This window comes from Orycteropus afer, unplaced genomic scaffold, assembly GCF_000298275.1.
Source record: "Orycteropus afer afer isolate SDZICR_OR568_19922 unplaced genomic scaffold, OryAfe1.0 scaffold00288, whole genome shotgun sequence".
NCBI lineage: Eukaryota > Metazoa > Chordata > Mammalia > Tubulidentata > Orycteropodidae > Orycteropus > Orycteropus afer.
The window spans coordinates 3,802,147-3,824,452 of record NW_006921875.1 but is presented as its reverse complement, the minus strand read 5'-3'; the positions used below and the strand labels follow the sequence as shown (position 1 = coordinate 3,824,452).

General features: G+C 52.2%; 2 protein-coding genes across 2 annotated transcripts in view; one reads left to right on the top strand and one right to left on the bottom strand.

Moving 5' to 3' along the window:
- The first annotated feature begins 1,188 nt into the window (after positions 1–1,188).
- On the top strand, positions 1,189–7,858 carry ZBTB17 (zinc finger and BTB domain containing 17). The gene is made up of 14 exons (XM_007950770.2): positions 1,189–1,393; positions 2,188–2,376; positions 3,245–3,385; positions 3,641–3,766; positions 4,614–4,846; positions 4,932–5,074; positions 5,178–5,478; positions 5,960–6,047; positions 6,133–6,249; positions 6,339–6,459; positions 6,701–6,831; positions 7,091–7,300; positions 7,403–7,492; positions 7,575–7,858. Exons 1-14 carry the CDS (start codon positions 1,189–1,191, stop codon positions 7,856–7,858), a joined length of 2,379 nt encoding a protein of 792 aa, XP_007948961.1.
- A 2,560-nt stretch (positions 7,859–10,418) lies between these two features.
- The window catches only part of SPEN (spen family transcriptional repressor), a 101,669-nt gene continuing 89,781 nt past the window's right edge, over positions 10,419–22,306 (bottom strand). Inside the window, exons 11-15 of the mRNA XM_007950768.1 lie at positions 12,723–20,898; positions 11,779–12,285; positions 11,433–11,627; positions 10,722–10,880; positions 10,419–10,550 (exon numbers count right to left, since the gene is read on the bottom strand). Coding sequence (XP_007948959.1) covers positions 10,419–10,550; positions 10,722–10,880; positions 11,433–11,627; positions 11,779–12,285; positions 12,723–20,898 — 9,169 coding nt within the window. The remainder of the gene's footprint in view (positions 10,551–10,721; positions 10,881–11,432; positions 11,628–11,778; positions 12,286–12,722; positions 20,899–22,306) is intronic.

Here is a 22,306-nt window from a genome sequence, read left to right as displayed (position 1 = left end):
TGATGTAACTTGGGGAAATGACTAGAGCCAGCAAGAAGCTGCTTAAGCTGGGTGCTGGGAGCCCCCAAGTGTCCCTGTCTGCCCGGAGGCAGCCTGGGGGTGTGATGAGCAGGCCAGCCTCAGAGAAGAGGCTGGCTAGGTTCAGAGCTGTTGAAAGAGAAACCACTGCTTTTTACCAGGCAGCCTGGCTGGGGCAGGCTTGCCCTGTGGGTTCCGTGTAATGTGGCTCCAGAGACTGAGGGCTGATTTTTATTCTCCAACATTCCAAAACTGGTTCTTTCTAGAAAAGAGGGCTTATTTTTACTAGAAAAGAACTGATCTCGGCAGTGACTTTGGGTGGTACTAGGGTGGGGAGCACTGATGTGGGTACTTGTTTAGTCATGGCCACTGGAGATCAAGATGTAGGCACCATGGAATCTTTCAGAGCATCTTCACTGGAGAGTTGTGGGATTTGTAGGCATGGACTGAGAAACTGCAACGAGGTCAGCAGGTCTCAGGGTCAAGGCCAGAGTTCACTGTTTCCCTGGGGACAGTTTCAGGACAGAGGCTTCTGGGGGCAGAGGACTCCCCAGCTTTCCATGGTTTCTGGAGCCCATGAGTCAGAGAGAGGAAGGTTTGCCAGGGGCCACACAGGGCTCTGTAAATGCAGCAGGAGAGGGGCCAGGCCACCCCTCATGCTTGACTGAGTCCTGAAACTTTGGGTAATGAAGACTTTGCCTTGTCATCTTCCCAGATATGTCCCACCTGTCCACAATGAAATGGGAAACATAATAAAATAGAAGGTTTTTCATAAGCCAGTGTTTGAAAGAGCATCTTTATTTTAAGATATGCCCTGTGTACGATTTTTTTTTTTTTAAATGTTAAACTGACCATGTGTTTTCTGGTTGATTGGTTTGTTTTTTGACTTTCAGTGTCATTACCTTTAGCAAGACACAAAGGTAGCAGTTTGTGTTGGCCCCTCCTAACTTTTGGGGCATTTTCTTGCCCCGTGAAACCCAAGGACGTAGGCAGCACAGGGGCCCTGTGTTTGCAGCATTTGGGCTTCTTTGTCCTTCTGAGGCAGAAATGCCATTCCCCTGTTTTCATTCTCCCAGTCCCCTCCACATTCCTTCATCTGGGAAGTTCAGGGCTGGAACCAGCTGGCATCCCTCCTCCTTGCTAACATGAAGCCCCCTGGCTTCCCCAGCCATGGATTTCCCCCAGCACAGCCAGCACGTCCTGGAGCAGCTGAACCAGCAGCGGCAGCTGGGGCTGTTGTGTGACTGCACCTTCGTGGTGGACGGGGTTGACTTTAAGGCCCATAAAGCGGTGCTGGCTGCCTGCAGCGAGTACTTCAAGATGCTCTTTGTGGACCAGAAGGATGTGGTGCACCTGGACATCAGTAATGCGGCAGGTACCCTGGGAGGGCCCAGGGCCTTCTTGCTGAGGCTGGAGGCTGTGGCTGGGTCCTGGGGCCATGTAACACGCTCTTGACACAGCCCCTGTGTCGAGCTGTGGGATGGGCCAAGAGCGTGGGGTACCAAATTGCACCACCTTTTTGGAGCCTGTTTTGACTGGGGTGGGAGGTGGTAGGGGAGAGCTGGTGGGGGAGGGGCTCTAATCAATTCCAGAGTGGAGCAGACAGAGGGCAAGCTCTATAGGGAGGGACAGAGACTGTTTGGTCCTGAGCACCCAGCCCCTTGCCATGGTTGAGTCCAGTTCTGAGCCCCTACCCCAGCACTAACCAGGAGTATGTGGGATGATGGTGGGTTGACCAGGACAGGTGTGCACACCTGGGATGGTATCAGGTAGGCCTTGGGAATGAAGAAGGAACTGGTCCTGGATTCAGATGTCCAGCCCAGAATGACATGACATATCATGAGATCAGGGCGAGATGATCCTGCCCCATTTTATATATCTGGAAACTGAGCCCCAGAAGGGTCAGGTGATATCTGGCTGAACCCTGATGAGAAGCCAGGGCTGACACTCGGGTGGAGTGTCCTCAGTTTTGACGTACATTGGGTGGGTGCAGGGGATGAAGGAACATTCACACCCTCTGTCCTCTGGGAGCATCCCGACTTTCTAAGCCTGTCACTGGGCTGAGAGTACCCAGCACAGGAGTGGGGAGACAGGTGGCCAGCCACCTGGGCAGGCTGCTGATGCCAGGCCCTGAGGTGGGTCTGTGATGGCTGGCTGTGTCCTTGGCAGGCCTGGGCCAGGTGCTGGAGTTCATGTACACGGCCAAGCTAAGCCTCAGCCCTGAGAACGTGGATGATGTGCTGGCTGTGGCCAGCTTCCTCCAGATGCAGGATATCATCACAGCCTGCCATGCCCTCAAGTCACTCGCAGAGCCAGCCACCAACCCTGGGGAAAACATGGAGGCTGCGACCACGGAAGGTAAGATTATTGGCAGGCTGTAGTAGGAACTACTACAGTAGGTAAGACATTTGGCTGTTAGCCAGAAGGTTGGAGATTCAAACCTACCAACTGCTTTGCAGGAAGAAGACGGGACAATCTACTTCTGTAAAGATTTACAGCCTTGAAAACCCAACAGGGGTTGCTATGAGTTAGAATGGATTTAATGGCAGTGGGTTTGGTTTTGGATTCCTGAGCAGGAGGCCAGAGATCTTGGCTTTTGATGGGTCTCTGCCTCTGACCATCTGTGTCCTATCTGGGTCTCAGTTTCCCCATCTGACCCTGCCTCCGTCGCAGTGCCGGTGAGGACTGGCCACAGTAAAGCCTGGGAAAGGCCTCTTGAAGGGCCCCTTCTGCCTGCCCCTTCGACCTTTTACCAGCTTCCTCTGGGCTCTGCTGCCCGTGAGGCCCAGGGAGTCACCTGTCACACTGGTGTGTGTGCCCCCTCGCACTCTCTTCTTGCATCCTGCCTTCTGCTCCCCGATCTCCTCAGACAGGCCCTCAACACCGAGTGTGAGTCAGATTCCTTGACTGCAGCTCCCAGAGTGTCATGTGCCTTTCCTTCCAAGCACCAGCCTCTGGTCAGGTGTCATCATGCCATGTCTGAGGCCCATCACCCAGGTCAGACTGTGAGCCCCACGAGGACAGGCACCATGACTGGCATGCTCAATGCTGTAGTCGCAGCACCAGCTGAGGGCCTGGCCTGGAGCAGGGGCCCTGCAAATGGTCTGTCAAATGAACCAACCACCAACCACTACTTACCTGTCTCCCCAGGGAGGGCCCAGAAGAGTTAGCAATTTCTGATGGGCACTTGATGGGAAATGGCAGGTCTGTCCTATTCCATCTCCAGGAGGAGACAAGAGAGCCAAGGAGGAGAAGGCTGTTGCCACCACGCTGAGTGAGCTGGACCAAGCAGGAAGCAGTCCACCGGCAGGCCCAGGCAGGGAGCCCAAGGAGGAGCGAGGTGGCCAGGCTGAGAGTGCAGCCAGTGGTGAGTTACGATGCTAAGGGCTCAGCTGGCTGCTCCGTTCTCCCAGCAGCTCAACGTAGCAAGGGCCTTCCTCAGGAGGGTCTGTGGCCGGGAGGTGGGGTTGCACGGGTAACTACTTCCTGAGCTCAGGTGATCCAGAAGGACCCGTTGTTTGTTCTGGGGTGTTCCCGCCAGAGACAACAACCTGCCTGAGTTGTGCCCCGCCCCCTGCCCCAGAGGGTTCCAATCCCATGTCTCTGCCCTCTCCTACCCCAGGGGCAGAGCAGACGGAGAAGGCTGATGCCCCCCGGGAGCCACCACCTGTGGAGCTCAAGCCAGACCCCACTAGTGGCATGGCTGCTGCTGAGGCCGAGGCTGCCTTGTCAGAGAACTCGGAGCAAGGTACCCTCCAAGCGGGCCAGGCCCCACTCTCACATCCCCAAGCCCTCTTTCACTCCCCACCTGTCTCTCTCCCTCTCCTCCTCCCTCCAGCCGATCCCACACTGAGTCACCTCCTCACATCAGCTTTTTGGACAGACATCTTTCCTCATTCTAGGATTCTGAGATCAGTTCTTGGTTGTACAGCCTGGCCCTCGTCCCTGTTAGCGTAGGAGTATAGCTGACACGGCACTGGAGCTTCTGCTGCTTCTAGCCCTGAATACCTGTGAGAGATGCCTTGCTAGCCCATACACCGCCCCCCAAGGGCCTTTGGCTGACAGTGCCCTTCCTGCCCCGTGGCCAGCCTGGGTGCCTACCCCCATAGACTGAGGCCCCAGGTAGCAAATATCCAGTCACCTGACTCTCCTGGAAGGGAGCCCTGGTTCACAGTAGTTAAAGCACTTAGCTGCAAACTGAAAGGTCGGTGGTTTGAACCCACCAGCCACTCTGCAGGAATAAGATGAGGCAGACTGCTTCTGAAAAGATTTACACCTTTGAAGACCTTATGGGGCAATTACATTGTGTCCTCTAGAGTTGCTATGAGTCGGAATTGACTTGATGGCAGTGGGGTTTGACTCTTCTAGAGTTTCCCTGGCAAGTGCTGGGGACATTTGTTTGTCATTCCCAGATCTGGCTGGAGTCCCTGCTCAGTGCCCAGGCAGAGCAGGGCATGGGTACAGAGATGACCCCATGAAGGCCGGGCGGGGGTGCTGGCAGCCCAGGCTCCTGGCACTGGTCTGGGTCTGAGGTCATGTCTGTCTTTAGGCCCTTCTTGTCCCTGGCTTCTCAGGGCTTGCTCTTCTCTTGGTAGAGATGGAGGTGGAGCCAGCAAGGAAAGGAGAAGACGAGCAAGAGGTGGACAGCACCGGGCCAGCTGCAGTCAAGGAGGAAGGGCCCCAGCTGGAGAATGGCGAGGACAATGAGGAGTCAGTGGGTACAGACTCAGGCCAGGAGCTCAGCGTGGAGGCCCGGAGCCTGCGCTCAGGCACCTACGGTGACCGCACCGAGTCCAAGGCTTACGGCTCCGTCATCCACAAGTGTGAGGTGCGAGGGCCTTGGACTGCCAACCCTCCTTGGCCCCGTCACCTGCCAATAGCCCCCTCACACCCTGTCCCTGCTGTGCCTGCAGGACTGTGGGAAGGAGTTCACACACACAGGGAACTTCAAGCGGCACATCCGCATCCACACAGGTGAAAAGCCCTTCTCATGCCAGGAGTGCAGCAAGGCTTTCTCTGACCCGGCCGCGTGCAAGGCCCACGAGAAGACGCACAGGTACGGGGGGCCCCCACAGCAGGCCAGCCACCTTGCCCCCACTTCCCCGCCCTGTCTGGGACCCAGTGATTCCCTCTCCCTCGGCTGCCCTCCGCCCCTGCAGCCCGCTGAAGCCATATGGCTGTGAGGAATGCGGTAAGAGCTACCGGCTCATCAGCCTGCTGAACCTGCACAAGAAGCGGCACTCGGGTGAGGCGCGCTACCGCTGCGAGGACTGCGGCAAGCTCTTCACCACCTCCGGCAACCTCAAGCGGCACCAGCTGGTGCACAGCGGCGAGAAGCCTTATCAGTGCGACTACTGCGGCCGCTCTTTCTCCGACCCCACCTCCAAGATGCGCCACCTGGAGACCCATGACACTGACAAGGAGCACAAGTGCCCACACTGTGACAAGAAATTTAACCAGGTCGGTGGGCCCGCTTCATGCATGCACGAGAATCGGTGCATGCAGGTGGGGGCTGGGGGCCTCGGCCACCCTCAGGGGTCCAGAGTCCTGACTGCATGTTGTAGGGCTCAGAGGAGGGGGGTGGGGGTACTGCAAACAGAGGCAGCCCTGGGCCTCCCAGAGCTCTCAGTCTAAGTAGCGGTGATCCAGGAGAAATAGAGTGGGGAGCAATTGCACAGAGCTGTGGGGAAAGGAGGTGGTCTGAGGAGACTGGGAGGGCAGGGTGGGTCAGGGTGGGGCTTGGGCCAGAAACAACTGTTGTTTGTGAGGGTGGTTTTATTTCCACTGCTGGGGCCTGGAACATTCTGCTAGCCTCAAGAAGAGAGAGCTATCCACAGGCCCCTGGGAGGATGTGAATCACTTATTCGCTGGTGGCAGGGACTAAGGAGGGGCCTGAGGCCATGCTCTGTGGGGTGGCCCTGCTGACCCCTGCCTGGCACAGGTGGGGAATCTGAAGGCCCACCTGAAGATCCACATCGCGGATGGGCCCCTCAAGTGCCGAGAGTGTGGGAAGCAGTTCACCACCTCAGGTAGGACCAGGGCTGCCTGGCTGCCCGCCCCTCCCTCCTCAGCCCTCAGGGTGCACCATGCCGGGCCTCCCTTGGTCTCACACAGGGAACCTCAAGCGGCACCTTCGGATCCACAGTGGGGAGAAGCCCTACGTGTGTATCCACTGCCAGCGGCAGTTTGCAGACCCTGGCGCACTGCAGCGGCACGTCCGGATCCACACGGGTGGGTGAGCGAGCCTGGTGGTGGCCAGGGGGCTGGGATGCAGGGGAGGAGAAGTCGGCACCAACACCTTCTCCTGCCCCTGTCCCCAGGTGAGAAGCCCTGCCAGTGTGTGATGTGTGGCAAGGCCTTCACCCAGGCCAGCTCCCTCATCGCCCACGTGCGCCAGCACACTGGCGAGAAACCCTACGTCTGTGAGCGCTGTGGCAAGAGGTCCTGCTCCCTTAGCCCCTGCCCCGAGCCCAAAGGTCTAGCTCCCAAGCACTACACCTCAAAGAGGGCAGGAAACAACTGAGGGCTTCGGTGGGGGGACCAGCAGAGTGCTGCCCAAGCCCCAAGCTTAGGTCTGGGGATCTTCTCTAACCTAAAAGATGAAGGAGGAGGCCCCAACTCAGGTCCTCTTGACCCTGGGGCAGGCATTTCAATATGATCCCCTTCCTCTGTGACCCTACAGATTTGTCCAGTCCAGCCAGCTGGCCAATCACATTCGCCACCATGACAACATCCGCCCCCACAAGTGCAGCGTGTGCAGCAAGGCCTTCGTCAACGTGGGGGACCTGTCCAAGCACATCATCATCCACACTGGTGAGCTGCTGCTCCTGCTGTTGTGCCCCTTCTCAACTAGGGGGAAGGCACTCAGCCCAGATCCGAGCGTTAAGTGCTGGCACATGCTGCAGGTGGCTCTGAAGGCAGTCTAGCTCTAACGAGGACCCTGTTTTCTTGGATCTTCTAGGAGGTCTGAAAACTTCCTGCTAGTGAAGCTGAGACCCAGTGAGGTCTTCCCACTCCTATCCTCTGCTACCCTACCCCAAAAGGCAGGTGGTAATCTTGCCTTCTTCCCCAGGAGAGAAGCCCTACCTTTGTGACAAGTGTGGCCGCGGCTTTAACCGGGTGGACAACCTTCGTTCCCATGTGAAGACTGTGCACCAGGGCAAGGCGGGCATCAAAATCCTGGAACCAGAGGAGGGTGGAGAGGTCAGCGTGGTTACAGTTGATGACATGGTCACGCTGGCCACTGAGGCGCTGGCAGCAACAGCCGTTACTCAGCTCACAGGTGCGGGCTGTAGGCAGCAGAGGGTAGTCACAGGCCACTTGCCTCGGGTGGCAAACACGGTCAGGTGCCTCCGGCCTTAGACCCTGCCAATTCTGCCCACAGTAGTACCGGTGGGAGCCGCAGTGACCGCTGATGAGACGGAAGCACTTAAAGCTGAGATCACCAAAGCTGTGAAGCAAGTGCAGGAAGCAGGTAAGAGCGGCTGCCCAGGGTGGGAGAGCCGGGGAAGCACAAGGGTCCCTTCTGTGCTGACTGCAGCCCCCACCTCCCACAGACCCCAACACCCAGATTCTCTACGCCTGTGACTCCTGTGGGGAGAAGTTCCTGGATGCCAACAGCCTGGCACAGCACGTGCGGATCCACACAGCCCAGGCCCTCGTCATGTTCCAGGCAGACACGGACTTCTACCAGCAGTACGGGCCAGGTGGCACGTGGCCAGCCGGGCAGGTGCTGCAGGCTGGGGAGCTGCTCTTCCGCCCTCGGGATGGGGCTGAGGGTCCACCTGCCCTGGCAGAGACCCCACCCACAGCCCCCGAATGTCCACCGCCGGCCGAGTGAGCAGGCACCCCTCCTCCTGACTGTTTATTTAAAGATGGATGGCACCCTAGAACTGAGAGGGGTGGCCTTGCTCCCTAGAGAATAAATTTCATTATTTTCTAATGCTGCCTAGAGCTCCCTGGGGGTGGAGGGTGGAGCAGGCTGGGGAGCTGGCAGCTATGGCTGTGCCACAGAAGGGCTTACCCAACCCAGGGACCAGCCAATAGACCTGTTCCTTGGGAAAGTCAGGCTATTCCTCTTGCAGACCTGTCTAGAACCAAGCTGGTTGCTTTACTGAGTTTGGGTGTGGGCAGCAGTGAGGGGCCAGAGAGACCAAGGCTCCATGTGACCACCCATGCGCCCCCCAGGTTCCTCTTTGGAGGCATCTCTCCTGTTCAACTTTAGGACCCAACCTCCCCTCACTCCCATGGAGCATAGCTGTGACCCTGCCCCTCTTCAGCCTAGTTTGCAAAGCTGGGGGAAGGGGCCAGCAGGGCCTTGCCAGAACCCAGGCAACCCAGAGCGAGCCAAGCCCTGAGGCTGCTTCTGCCAGGCTCAGCTCAGGGCCCGGTCTGGCCAAGCAGCAAGACGGGCAGAGGGGAGCCAGACCCACAGGCCCCAGCCCTGTCCAGTTGGCCCTGGGGAAGTAGGAGGGCTTCTCTGCACTCAACTGCCCTGGCATCCCTGGCCTAAAGATAAAGGCCAAGCCCATGCCATCTTTTTGGGAGCATTTATCTGCCTTGAATCAATGGCATCTCTATAGCTAGGCTGGGGCCCCAGGGCCAGCAGGGAGCTCTGAGGGGAGGCAGGGACCACAGTGCTGTTAATAGGACCAACCAGTAGGGGCTGGTGGAGCAACTCCTTCAGGAGCTCCATCAGCTGGGAGATGCACCTGGGCCCCCTTTTTTCCTACAGGTCACTCCCAGCAGCTGTTAACACCTCACTAGATATACTAGATATACCATCTTCTTGCACCAGAAGGGTGTCTATGTGTAGGAACCCCATTTGATTCCATGAGACCTCTTTGTAGCCCCCATGTTCCCTGTCTTCCCACCTCCTCAGCTTGTAGTGGGTATAGCTGAGGGAAGCTTTTCCTACCCACTCCTGCCTCCCATCCAGAGGCAGGTAACAGAATTACCTGTGCCCCAGGGAGCATTGGCAGGCCAGGCTCTGCCTACTGCTCTGAGACAAGGGACAAGAGACAAGCCAAAGCTTGCATAAGATGTGTCAAGTTTGTGTGGGGGTTGGTTTTATTCTGTATCAAATTTGAAGTGCCTTCAACATAACCTAAGAGCCAATCAGACCCTTGAAGTATCACAAGTCATTTGCCACACAACATTGAAAAACAATTGAAGTTCAGCATCTGTTATAAAAATTTTTGTGCGAGATCAAATGATCCTTGGGGAGGACTGATTGATTAAATGGCAGAAAGGAAGCAGGTCCCATGTACAGAGTTGGGGAGAGAGACAGGAGGGGTAAGGACTACCTGTTCCTCAAGCTAGGGACCTTTGGTCCTCCCACCCAAGTGACAATCACATTCACACTTGACGTGTTTTGTATTTTTTAATAAAGTTTGTAATCCAATGGACACACAAAACAAAACTGCGCTGAGAAAAACAGTTTCATAAATTAATAAGTGTTAGGACGTTGGGGGAGGTCCAGGTAAAGGAAGAGGAGATCAGCCAGTCTTTTACAGGTGCTGTGTGACACTTCCACATCGCAGGGCAGGCCCGTGCTGTAACGAAGCGCACTTATACAAATGAGTGACAATACAAAGTCTGAGTATGAAAATAAGATTTTCTCTGAAAACACATTTTTGGCACAGATTAAAAAAAATGTATGTCAGGGAAATTTGATTTTTAAGTCAGTATTATATATATTTATATATATTATATATTTATATATACACACATCCCAAGTTCTGCATATCCCACCAAGAAAGAAAATTAGCTATCCTTCTGTTTGCTCTTTTCAAGTGTAAACTGTACATCCAGGTGAACCAAAGACGGTGGCGGCAGAGAATTAAGAAAGGTGACACATCCAAATGAGCATGGGAAGGGGGGACAGGGACCCAAAAACCCAATGAAATGTTCCTTGACCCCAAAGTTTCAGCAGAAGTTCAAAGTCCTGCGTGAGGGTCTGCGACGTGTGTTCACATACACCAAACATCCAGAGTGTCACAGCCTGTCTTCACTGTGCAAAAGTCCAAGTCACTAATTTAGTGCAAAGGCAGTTCTGTTTTCTTGTTTCTTAAAAACAAAAAAAAAAATTAATTCCACTGCCCTATTTCTTTTCTCCAAAAAGAACAGAAACCCAGCCCCAAGGTGTCTGCGAGTCTTATCAGTTGGTGGTCTGTCCTTGGGCTAAAGCATCATGTAAACATACAAGGTAGCAGCACCACTGCCCAGAGAAGATCTGGCCGACGGGAGCCGGGCGGGCAGGAGGGTGGGAGGCTGGCCGTCTGGCAGTGGACTCTGTCCCCTTCGGCAGCTTCTTCCTCCACTTGGCTGGGTTGTCCTGTGTTTATTTTTTGCTGCAGCACCTCAGGAAAAACACGCCGAGGTGGTGACCGTTCGGTGGCTCACACGGAGGCAATGACAATCATGAGGTGAGGAGAAATGTTGGAGATGCTGGCGAGAAGGTCAGGGGCCAAACGGGACAGGTGACTCTCTGAGAACTCGCAGGGTGGAAAGATCTGCAGCACATAGGCGGGCTGGGGAAGGGGATGAGAGACAAATGGATGGTCTGCCTTCCCATCACCCCTCTCACTCCCATTCTGCCTTTAAACTTGAAGAGGCCCAGTACTGAGAGCAGGCTAAGGTCAACTTCCCAACCAGATTATTCCCAGCCCATGCGTGTGTGTAGAGGGAAGACACCGACTGACCTGGTTGGAGCCAGGGTTAGGAACATTGATGATCCCTGCTGCCTGCTTGGCCTGCAGATAGGTGATGAAGGCTGCCTTGAGGGACTCGGTTTGATTCACGACATCCTCTTGGTCACGGCCGCAGGGCAGAGCCAGCAGCAGGCAATAATCTGTTTCCACCTGGGCAGAGAGGCTAGTCGTCAATGATCAGAGCTCATGCAGGGAGGCCTGTCCAACCTGGGGTATCTGGCTCTAAAATCTTCAAGCCCCCTACCACTGAGATGACTTTAAATCCACTCTCAAAAAAAAAAAAAAAAATCAAGCATGTTGCCATAGAGTTGGAGCCATGGTGGCGCAGTGGTTAAGCGCTCAGCTGCTGAGAGGTTAGCAGTTCAAACCCACCAGCTGCTCTGCAGAATAAAGATGTAGCAGTCCACTTCCAAAAAGATCAAAGCCTTGGGCAGTTCTATTCTACCCTATAGAGTTGCTATGAGTAGGAAATCCACCCTAATTGAGTGTAAGAAAACTTGTATCTGGGTCTGGAGGCCTTTTACATCCCTAAAGAGAAACGAAACACACCCTTCCCTGTCTTCTTCATGAGCACTACTGCCATGTCCCATGACCATCCAAGGCTGACGGGCCCTATTCCCTCCCTTCCTGGGGACAGGTAGGTAGCAGTGGTGCTGCTGACTGCTGCCGTCAGCAGTGGCTCACCTGTGGCCTACATCTTACCGTCATCCTCCGGGCAACCCCTTCCAGTTGTGAGGCCTCCAGCCGCATCCTCTGGGCGATCCTCAGTGGGGGCCCCCCCTCAGAGAGGGGAAGGGAACGATGAGCCAGGACATTGTTGCCAGAGACAAAGTGGAGCTGCACAGCAGCTGTGTCATTCTTCAGAGCCAGAAGGCCCTGCCACACGATGGGGTACTTCTGCTCAAAGGAAACAGGAAATGAGTACATGAGTGGAGAGCTAAGCCATGCTGAGCATGGCCTTGGGCAGCAGCTCACTGGTCCAAGTCAACCAGAGCATCTGAGGACATTAACACAGCAGGAAGCTTGGCAGACCTGTGCCCACACTTACCTTCAGAAGTTGAACCATGTCCACTGGTCTCTGGGAAGTCAAGTGTGGAGAGGAATCTTGTTTGGGGGTGGGCTGAGCTTCCTGGTGCACCAGAGCCAGTCCTGGTGGGGTGCTGGGCCCAGAGATTGTAGGGGCAAACAATGGCTGCTTTGGGGCAGCCTGAGCAGGAAGAGAGACTGGGAGATCAGGCTTCATAGAGATAGACACAGGAGAGGGATGGGAAGTCTGGCCTGTTTCCACCTGGGCCCTCGGAATCTGGGAATGAGGCTCAGCTGGCCTGTTTGTAGGTACAGTTGGGAGGCGAGGTTGCTCAACAACTCCTGTCTGGGTCCCCTTCGCCTCCTGGGAGACTTGAGGCATTTTGCTGCTCAGTGGCTGGCTGGGCTGGCTTAGCTGGGAGGGCTGCATGGGCTGGGCAGGCTGTGTGGACGGGGTGGGCGGAACAGGCTGCGTAGGTGATGGGGCAGGCTGAGCAGGCTGCAAGGGCTCCCCTTCAGACGGAGGGCCCTGGGAATCAGGAAGACAGACAAAGGAACAGAGTTGGTTTGGCACAAAGACCCTGCCCCTAACTGGGCACAGGGAGGGGCTCAGACACTGAGATGCAGGGGTCTCCTGTAGGAGATGCTCTCAGAGCCTCAGGACTGAGCTCAGCTAAGTGGTCACCTAGTCCCCTCCTTCCCACCGCTGCAGGAAGCAGCCACCTACTTCAACCATTCCTGAAGAGCTCCTTCCCCATGGCCTAACACTCTTGTGGTGGGGTCTGAGCCTTGAAGTTTCTGAGGCTTGCTTGAGTCCCATAAAAAAGTCAAAATGTTTCAGGGAGTATCTGACCAGCTCACTAACCAACCACTCTCTTGGCTGATTTTTCAACACACTGTTGTTTCGATCCCTCAAAGCCCCCATGTACATGTTAACAGATTGGGCAGGAGACTTGGCTTCCTCACCTGAGTAGGAGTCTTGGTCCGGGAAGGTGGGCCGATGGTGGAGGCAGCAGGAAACTGAGTGTGAGTGAGCTGAGCAGGCGTGTGGTAGGCCCGGATGTCGCCATACCTGTACTCCTGGAACAGTTCCCCGCTTGAGTGCACTATCTGCACCCCGTGGGTCACCACCACAGGAGGGGTCAGTGGCAGCCCCTGCAGCTGGTTGCTGGGGGTGACAGTGAGGATGCGGGCTTCACCATGAGAAGCAGGTGCTGCTTTGGTATCAGTTGTCTTGACAGCTTCCTTCCCTGGTTGCGGAGGGGCCTTGCTGGCTGGAGGCACCTTTACCACACCCTCTGCAGCCCTGGGCTGCTCACTGACTGCAGTCACATGTGGATGCACCATGATCCTCACGTCCCGTGGCACCGTGTATGGGTGTAGCCGGTATTCAGACTGCATGACAAGCACTTCTGACTGCACAGGGGCCGTAGCGCGAGCAACAGGGAGGTGGTAGTGCACTTCTTCCTCTGGAGGGTGCTGGGAAGCCAGAGCAGGCACACCTGCCGGGGCTGGCTGGGGTGTGCCTGCACGCTGCGGAGCCCTGACCTCTATCTGCTGGGGCTGCAGTGGGGCCCGGGGAGAATGGAGCGTCTCTGGCCGGATGCTATAGGTGATGCTGGGCAGCGTGGGTGTGTTCATTCTCACTTCACCCTGAGATAAGTGGCTGAGAGAGACAGTCTGGGTGATGCTATGGGGAGGCATGATGACAGACTGCTCAGGATGTAAACTAGAGATAAATTGTGGCACAGGAATGCCTGCTGCCAACATGACTGTGGCATTGGTGGAGAGAGCTGTGGATGCAGTGCTGCTGGGGTGACAAGCCCTTGGGAATGGGGACGGAGCAGGCCCACTTGGTCGAGAAGGATGTGAGTCTGGCTTTGTGACTGCCAAATGGGAGACTGTTCGGTCTGTTGGGGTGCTGGGCCCTGAATTTACATGGTTCACATCTGCAGGCAGTTTGCTGGGCAGAGCAGGAGGGTGATGGGGCGTGAGAGTTGACCCTAGGCTAGCCGGCTGAAGGACCTTGGTCTCTATTTTGAGGGTCACAGGGTCAGCAAGCTTTTTATTAGTGGTGACTATGCTTGGGGTGAGTACCAGCTGGTTGTGAACCAGCACTGGAGGTGTATTTATACCCTGGGTGAGCACCTTCACTGTGCCACCTTGGGTGACCGGTGTGGACACAGAGAGGTGAATAGGCTCAGGCTTCTCCAAGGATGGACGATCAGCCTTCACAGATGAAATCACAGGAGATGCATTATACGTCTGGGCCGTTAATACCAGAGTAGAGTGGGTGGCCACATTTGCATAGCCTGAAGGTGCTTGAGGGCCCTTGGGTGCAGGCTGAGATGGTGTGACAGAATCAGGTTTGACCTGGGACTTGGACACTGACTGCTGGAATTCAATGTCCATTGCACTTGCTGGGGGGATCTGACTAATCTTGGCACTGATCCGCTGTGGGCCTTCAGTCTTCTGCCCTGAATAGCTCAGGAGTACAACCCCTTCTGAGGTGTTCACACGCAGTCCAGCACCAGAGCCCGTGTCAGCAGGGCGGTCATCAATCACAGACATCGATCCCGGGTGGAACCGGCTATTTTCGTTAGTGCTTGTTCTCTGCTTGCATTTTGCCGGTGGTGTGATCATTGCCCCTGCTGCCATGGTCACTGCACCTGCTGTGGCAGTCACAGCACCAGATGCTGCAGTTACCGCCCCTGCTGTGACAGTCACTGCACCTGTGGCGGCATTCACTGCACCTGTGGCTGTGTTCACTGCCCCTGGGGTGGCGTTCACTGTGCCCACAGCGGCATTCACTGGAGTGGTGAGAACATTCACGGGTCCTGTGAGGACATTCACTGGCCCCTTGAGGACATTCACAGGACCAGCAGGAGTGTTCACCAGACCTTTCAGTGTTGTCACTGAGCCCTTCACAGGCGCTTTCAAAGCATTCACTGGGCCAGTCAGGGCATTCACTGGAACCAGTGAGACATTCACCAGGCCAGTCAGGGCACTCACCAGGCCAGTCAGAGTCTGAGGAGCAGGTTTTGCCAGCGTTATCTTCTGGGAATTCTCTAAATCAATGCTGACAGGCATCCGGCTAATGACAGAAGTAATTTTGGGAGCAATAACTTGCGCGGTCTTTTCTTTATCAGTGGCTACTGGAACCTCTGAGGCTTGTGTATCAGAGGTGTTGACTACTGGAGCTGCTGGTTTTTCTTCTGAAAGAGGCTTTTTAGGTTCAATGGGAGGGGGTGGTGCTTCATGTAGGCAGGGGGTGGCACTGACAGGCTCTGCGATGGAGGCAGTGACACTTGTGGAAGTGATGGCCGTGGCAGACACATATTTGGGGTCCATGAGGATCTTTCTCAGCGTACTGGAGCTGGTGTCCATATCAGAGGCTTTTGTGTCTGGAGGAAGAGCTGGAGATGGTGTGGACTGAGCCCGCGGCTCTTCCTGCCTCGTCATCCATTCTGTCACCTTAGGAGGGGAACTCTGATGTGGGATCCCAGTAGAGGTGACAGGGGCAGGGAGCTTTGCTGTAGCTACAGAAGGAATTGTGGGGGTGGGCATGCTAGAGTCACTGGGTGGAGTTACTGGGTCACTTTCAATAATTGAATGTACCTTGAATCTGGCTTGCTGGTCATCATCTCCTAGTGCTGGCTGAGAAGGGGTAGGTAGTAGGTCAGGGGGTGCAGACCCTCTGGTTGGTGTCTTTTCCTCAATGGTACTCTCCTGGGATATAGTCTCCCTGGGTGGAGTCTTGCTTGGGTCAGACACACACGGCTCAGGAGGAGTGGAGTGGGGCTTTTCACTCGGCTTTTCTTCCTGTGGAGTTTCTGGGGCTTGTAGCATTGTTCCCTCGTTTACAGCTGGACTCTTGCTTTGAGGCTGATCAGACTTGGAGGTATGGGGCTCTGCCACAGCCCCTGCTTTCCTGTTTGTATTCCGTTTGCGGCGCGATCTGGTTGTCTTCTGGCGTCCTTTGTCTTTCCGAGCAACTTCTGCTTCTTTGAACCCTTTGGCTTCTTGCACTGGATGGGAGGGTTCACTGCCATTCCCTCTGACTTCCTTGGTGTCTGCTGGGCCTACAGAGGTGTCAGGAGCACTGATGGGTGGCCCAGAAGATTCTGTGGCAGCCTCAGTCTCCAAGATGCCAGATACAGCCTCATCTGTCTCAGGCTCCATTCCTTCCTCAGGAGGCTGTAACCCTTGAGGATGGGGCTGGACATCTGGTTGAGACTCTGCAGGGTATGTGGGAGGAGCTGTGAAGTTTTCTGGCTCCCCAGAAATGTCATTGATGATGGAGCCAATGGCTGCAGCAAGTTCTGTTTCACTTGCTTGATGGGCTGGCTTGTCTCTGTCCTCCGTGGCAAGGCCCTCAGGTGCATCTGCAGCTGATGCTTTGTAGGCTGTAGCAACTGACGTTTCTGTGAGCTTTGCAATGTTCTCCACAGCTTGCTCCAGCTCCATCTGCTTGGCCAACTGTGTTGCTTCTGGGCACAGCTTAGAGTCAGACACATTTTCCTTCTCTGGTTCCTTGTTCTGATCAATAAGATCACTCTTCAACTGGGATGACAGGCTACTCTCCTTTTGGGGACCCTCGCTTTTCTCGGGGGAGACTGCCCTAACCTCAGTGTCCTGCTCTCCTGCCAGCCCCACAGACCCTGTGGCTGCACTGGCACCTGCATTAGCATCCACGTTCCTCAGGTTTGCAGATTTGTCTGCTGCTGACCTGGAGTTTCGAGATCTTCCTCTCTTTGATTTGGAGTTTTTTTCAGGGGCTGTTTTTTTCTCCACCACCTCAACTGGGGGAGTTTCAGGTGGGTTTTTATCTGTGCTGATCTCTTTTCTATCCTGTTTCTGTTCACTTCCTGCTGCTTCTTTATCAGGTTTGGATTTTGTGTTGTTTTCTTTCACATTCATTTGAAAACCCACCTCAGTGGCAGCCTCAGGACGTTCAGCAAAAGCATCAACTTTTGGTTCATTTTTTCCCTTTCCCTTCCCTTGTGGGCCACTGGCAGCTACTAATTTTTGAGATCGAGGGGATCGCCATCCCTCAGCTGGTTTGAGTGTTTCAGCTGGTTCTTTCACCTCAGTCTCCTCGTCTTCATCAGCTCGGCGGCGTGTTTTAGGAGGCCTTCCCCTCCGCGGGGTCGTAGGAACTGCTGCAGCTTCCTGAAGTTCTCGCTCCAGTCTTTTTCTGGTCAGTCTTGGCTGCTCTGTGGGTTCTTTTACTGGAGAGCGGCTTTCATGGTCACCCATAGTCGCATAAACGCTCCTTACATTTCGGCGCCTTGTCCGGCTGAGGGGCAAACTTGGCTCAGGGTGTTCAGGGTCCCCAGCAGAGGTTTTCGAAGCAGTCCTTGTAATCTTCTCTGCCTCCATCTTCAATTCTAACAGTTTCTGTGCTTCTCCCCGAGGAGAGCTGGACCGCTTTAGTTTTTCCCGGTCTATTCTCTCACTCTTCCTCGTGACAGGCTTCTCCACAATGCTTGCTACAGCTGCCTGAACTGGGGTTTTGGAACGTTTACTTTTGCTTGGCTTTTTGTCTTTTGCAGCAACTGGAGGCTCAGCCTCTACATCTTCAGCAGCCTGGGGGTGGACCTCAGGAACAACTTCAGCTTTCTGATTTGCTTTAGGCTCAACATTATCAGCTGAGTCTGGCTTTTCTGCCTTTGGCTCACTGGCTTCCTCAGACTTCTGGGTTGACTTGGGAAGTAGTAGGGTACTGTCAGGTTCTGAATCTACACTGATCTCTACTTGGGAAAATGAGGCCCCAGGAGTTGGAGGCTTGGTATCCAGATAAGGCAGCTGGTCAGCTGATGAGCTTTCTTCAATTACTAATGGAGTCACAGCAGCATCTTTATTGGTGTCCATTCCTGGGGGCAAGTTTACTTGTTCAGGTTGTTCCACAGGGACAGGAGCCAGGTCAGACACAGGATTTGCTTCTTCTGAGACCAAGGCAGGCTCCACAGGCTTCTCTTCTGCTGCTGAAGGTGCCTCCACTGCTTTCTCACTGGTTGTCTTCTCTAGTGATGGAGGTACCGAGTCTGGAGTTACAACTGTGACAACAGGAGGCCCAACTGAAGATGACATTTTCAGTTCTGATTCTTTATTCTCAGAAGCAGATTCTGGAGTCTTGGGTTGATTCTCTGTATCTTCCTGTTTCTCACTCTCTTTGGGCTTTTGGTCTTTTTCTTTTTCTTTCTGCTGCATTCGTGTGAGTTCCATAAATCTGCTATGAAATAGAACAACTGGCTCTTGAATTACATCAGTTGTGCTGTTTGCTCCATCAGATGTCTGCCTCCCATATAACCTACCAGAAATGAAGTCAGAGTCTTCATCTTTTCTCTCTAGATGCTGTAGTCGCTTGGAGTCTTGTTCAAAGATTGAGCTGTGTAAAAAACGAGAAGCAAATAATTCTTGCCTTTCCTGTTCTTCTTCTTTATGGTCCTCTTTTTTATCATCCATTTTTCCTTCAGAATCAGTCCTAATTTTCTTCTTTTTCATGTACCAAGATGGAATGGGTCTTGGAGCAGAGTCCACCTTTTCTTTATCTTTGTTGTTTCGAAAATTAGCAAATCGAGAGTCCCAATCAAGAAAAGACCAATTTTCTTCTCTAGATGAAGAGAGAGATTTGGCTCTTTCAAGCAAAGCCTTAGTGTCTGGTGTGATTGTCTTATCCAACGCAAAAGAATAGAATTTGTTCCTTTCTAAAGAACTAGAGAGTCTTTCATCTCGCTCACGTAGTTTTTCTTCTCTGTCCCTCAATAAAAAAGACAACCGGGAACTTTCATATAATGAAGAGGCTCTGGGGGAGTGGGATTTGTGTTCACCATCTTCATCAGAATCAGAAGGCACCTCACCAGGTTCCAAGTCTCGTACAGACCTCTTTCGAAGGCTGTCTCTCTTAATTATGCTGTTTGGGAAACTCACCTCAAATCTGCTAGCATCTTGTTTCATTTGAGAGTCCCAACGATTTAGTTCATCTTCAGAATTCAAGACAGATAGCTTTATCTTGGCCATGTCTGCCATCTGTTCTCGCCTGCTGGAATCATAGGGATTAAATTTTAGGGACTCTTCTCTGACTATTATATTAGAATAGGGGAGACCTTTTTCATCTATTTTAGGGGACCCTTTTACTGACATTAACCGAGGAGAGCCGAGGTGGTCATCATCTTCATGGAAAGAACCGTGTCGGATGTTGGGAGAACCACCAGTCCTTTCAGAATCTTCACTAATTTGGCGGGAACTTCTGTAATTCCTCTCTCTTTTGCTGCAGATCTCAAAATCAACATGATCCAGCCTTTTCTTTTTGCTGGGAGGAGAGTCATCAGTGACATCCTGAGGGGGTTTGCCCACCTCGTGAACCAGGCTACGCCTTTCATATTCATCTACATCTCTTTGAGGACTGCCAAACTTCTCAGACTTGGCTATTTCCATCTCCATCTGCTGCTTTCTACGACTCTGTTCCATTTGTTTTCGGTAACTCTGTGTGTGATCAATATCGATGCCAATTTTTTCTTCAGCATTTACTGAATGTGGTTTCTCTTGGCCTGATTTACGTTCAGGTGTCTCATCATGAACATGGCAATAGTTCTTCCTAACATCCTCCCTCTCTGATCCTTGATCATCTAATAACTGTAGCTGTTTGAGCTGTGGTTTCGAGGAAGTGGGTTTTTTTGATTGGATTTCTTGATTTTCCGCAGATTCACCTACTGGTTCTCCCAGCCTTGCTTGTAGGTCTGAGCTTGGCCTTGAGCCAGCTCCAAGAGAAATACTAGCAAGCTCCTGACAGTCTTTGGGGCTGGGGACAGTATTAAGTCTATCCAGTTTGATTTTTTTGGATTCTCTTTTAAGGATTTCTTTCCTCACAGGCTTTCTTTCAGAGTCAGCTTCCCTTAGCAGAACAATATCTCTAGATGTTAAGTCAGGCTGCTTTTTCAAAAGTACCCTAGTGTCTTCCATCTCTGGGCTGCTTTTCTTGACTTCTGATTTCTGCCGTTCTGCTTTCAAATTTGAATCTGCAAAACGCCTTTTCCTAGCTTCCAATTTCTCCAGATCCACGGCACTGAGCCCGTCAACAGTCTGCTCTGGTTTCAGGTGTTTCCTGGGCTTAAGCCTGCCTTCTTTCTCTACTACTTCTACGTGGCTGGAAAGGCCCTTTTCCTTTGGTACCTTCATTCTAACAGATTCCACTTTAGACATGTCAGATTTTGCAGGCTCAGTTTGAGAGACCTGAAGTTTCTGATCTAGAGCAGACGACTTTCCAGTGTCGTTATCAAGCTTGGTTTTTAGCTTTTCAAAAGCAGTGTGGTCAATAACCTTCCCCTCTTTTTCTTTCACTCGAGTCAAAACTACACAAGGCATGAGTTCAAGGCGGTTTTTTGCTATTCCTTCTTTGTCAGCTTTCTCTCTGCTTAGCTTATTAGAGCTCCTTGGTTTTTCAGGGCTCAGTTCTCTCTCATTTTCTTGGTCTGTTTCTGAAGACTGAGAACTAGGGGAATGAATTTTTCCTTTTCGTTTCTGCTTGTCAGTTTTGTCCTTTTCTACTTTTTCCTTTCTTATTAAGCGTCGCTCTCTCTCCCCCCTCTCAGGATGATCAAAAGTTCGCTCTTTCTCTGTCTTTTCATTTTTCGTATAGCGTTCCTGACGCGGTTTCTCAAGTTTATCATACCTTGGAGGGGAGAGTGAACTACAGCTTCCACTGCGGTCTGAGGACCGACTATACATCCTCCTCTCAGAATCACTGGGCAACCTCTCTGACTGTGAGGGAGATGCTCCAGGACTCTGTGGACGTCGTAAGTGGACTGGACTCTGACTTCGTTCAATTGGCCTCCTCTCATGGTCTCTGTCCCGGTCAGACTCAAATCTTTCACGTTCTCTTTCTCGTTCCCGTTGCCTGTAACTGTATTCCCGAATATCTTGTTCATAAGGATCATTCCTGTAATCCCTGTATTCCCGAGGATCATCATAATAGCGTGATTCGTAATAGTCTCCTTGGTAAGTCTCCCATTCTGAGTAAAATTCTCTCCCTCGAGCTGGATAGTCCCGTCTGGAATCCTCAGGGTACGTCCCTGGAGTACGAACATTCTCATAATATGTACGATCCTGGTTATAGTCATAGGATGCCCTTCGCTCTTCTCTGCCAAAAAAGTAAAAACAAACATATTAGTTCTTTTTCCTAGGCATTTATGCATTAAATCTGACATAGGCAAATCAGAAACCCCTGCTTCTAAAAATCTTTGCCATTATTTACTCATTATTTAGAACTGCACTGGAAATGCGGTTAGTCTGAATTGAAACGTGCTGGAAATGTAAATTATACACTGGATTTCACAGATTTAGTTAGAAATAAAGAAAAGAAAAACCTCAATAATTTATTCACATTGTTTGCTTGCTGAAATGATATTTTAGCTATACTGATTAAATAATTTTTAAAAAAACTTTTTATAATAGGTTACTAGTAGAATATCTATAATTACCTATGTAGCATTTTGTTTCTAATGGACAGTGCTGGTTTACCCCTTTTTCATTCTTTTGTAACTCAGATAGGATGTTTGGAGCTCTGGTGGTGTAGTGCCTAAGGTAACAGACTGCTAACCAGAAGGCTGGCGGTTCAAACATACCAGCCACTCCTCGGAAGGAAGACTGGGCAATCTACTTCTGTAGAGATACTGCCTCAGAAACCCAAGCAGGGGTCTGGGAGTCGGATAGTATGTAATGACTTTGTAATGGACACCAGTATTAAATGGTACTACATACCACATTTCTAAGTCTTTCATAATTATTTTTCTGCCAAAAGATAGTCATACCACAACTTGGGAAATAAATGCACTATTTTGAAAAACAAAGCATTAAAATAATCTTACCACCTACGTGACCTGTTATTAGTAATACCTCAAAAATTCTGAGAGTTACTCTGCGTTCAGATTCCTCACTTGTAAAATGTGATGCCTTCTTCTCATAGGGCTCTTCAAAAGATTAAATAAGAAGACATCTAAAAAAACCTTTTTCTTCAATGTCCTTGAGCTGTAAATGTGGAAGCTGTTATGCTGGTGAATGTCTCGTTGTGTATGTTTCACCATAATAAAATTTTAAAAAAAACTTTTTTTTATATATACCAGGTAGGTACATTCCTTAGAACAATCAACCATGAGAGATGAGAATGGCAGCATTCCCTTCACCGAAATCAATACATGCTGTAAGGAGCCTTGCTGGTGCAATGGTAAGATTCTGGGCTAACTGAAAGGTCAGCAGCTTGAACCTACAAGCTGCTCCATGAGAGAAAGGTGAGGCAGTTAGAAACAAACTAAAATTATATCCAAAAACAGGAAAAGAGAAGTCCAATGTGCATGTGTAAATATTAGTGCTGGAGCACTGTCTGCCTTTTTTTATTTTTCCCCCAGCTCTATTCCCACTTCCTCCCTGTGCTTACCTTTCCCCTGTGTCCTTCTTTCTGTACATTCCTGCCTTCTGAGCTTTCTCCCTATGAATATGCTGCCATTCTGGTCTCCATGGTCGCTTGTTCTATGGAATATACCTACCTGGTA

Coding starts and splice junctions, on each gene's coding strand:
- ZBTB17 (XM_007950770.2), top strand. CDS start 1,189: ATGGATTTCCCCCAGCACAGCCAGCACGTCCTGGAGCAGCTGAACCAG. Junction 3,767..4,613: donor GTCAGAGAACTCGGAGCAAG/GTACCCTCCAAG, acceptor TTCTCTTGGTAG/AGATGGAGGTGGAGCCAGCA. Junction 5,479..5,959: donor GTGACAAGAAATTTAACCAG/GTCGGTGGGCCC, acceptor TGCCTGGCACAG/GTGGGGAATCTGAAGGCCCA.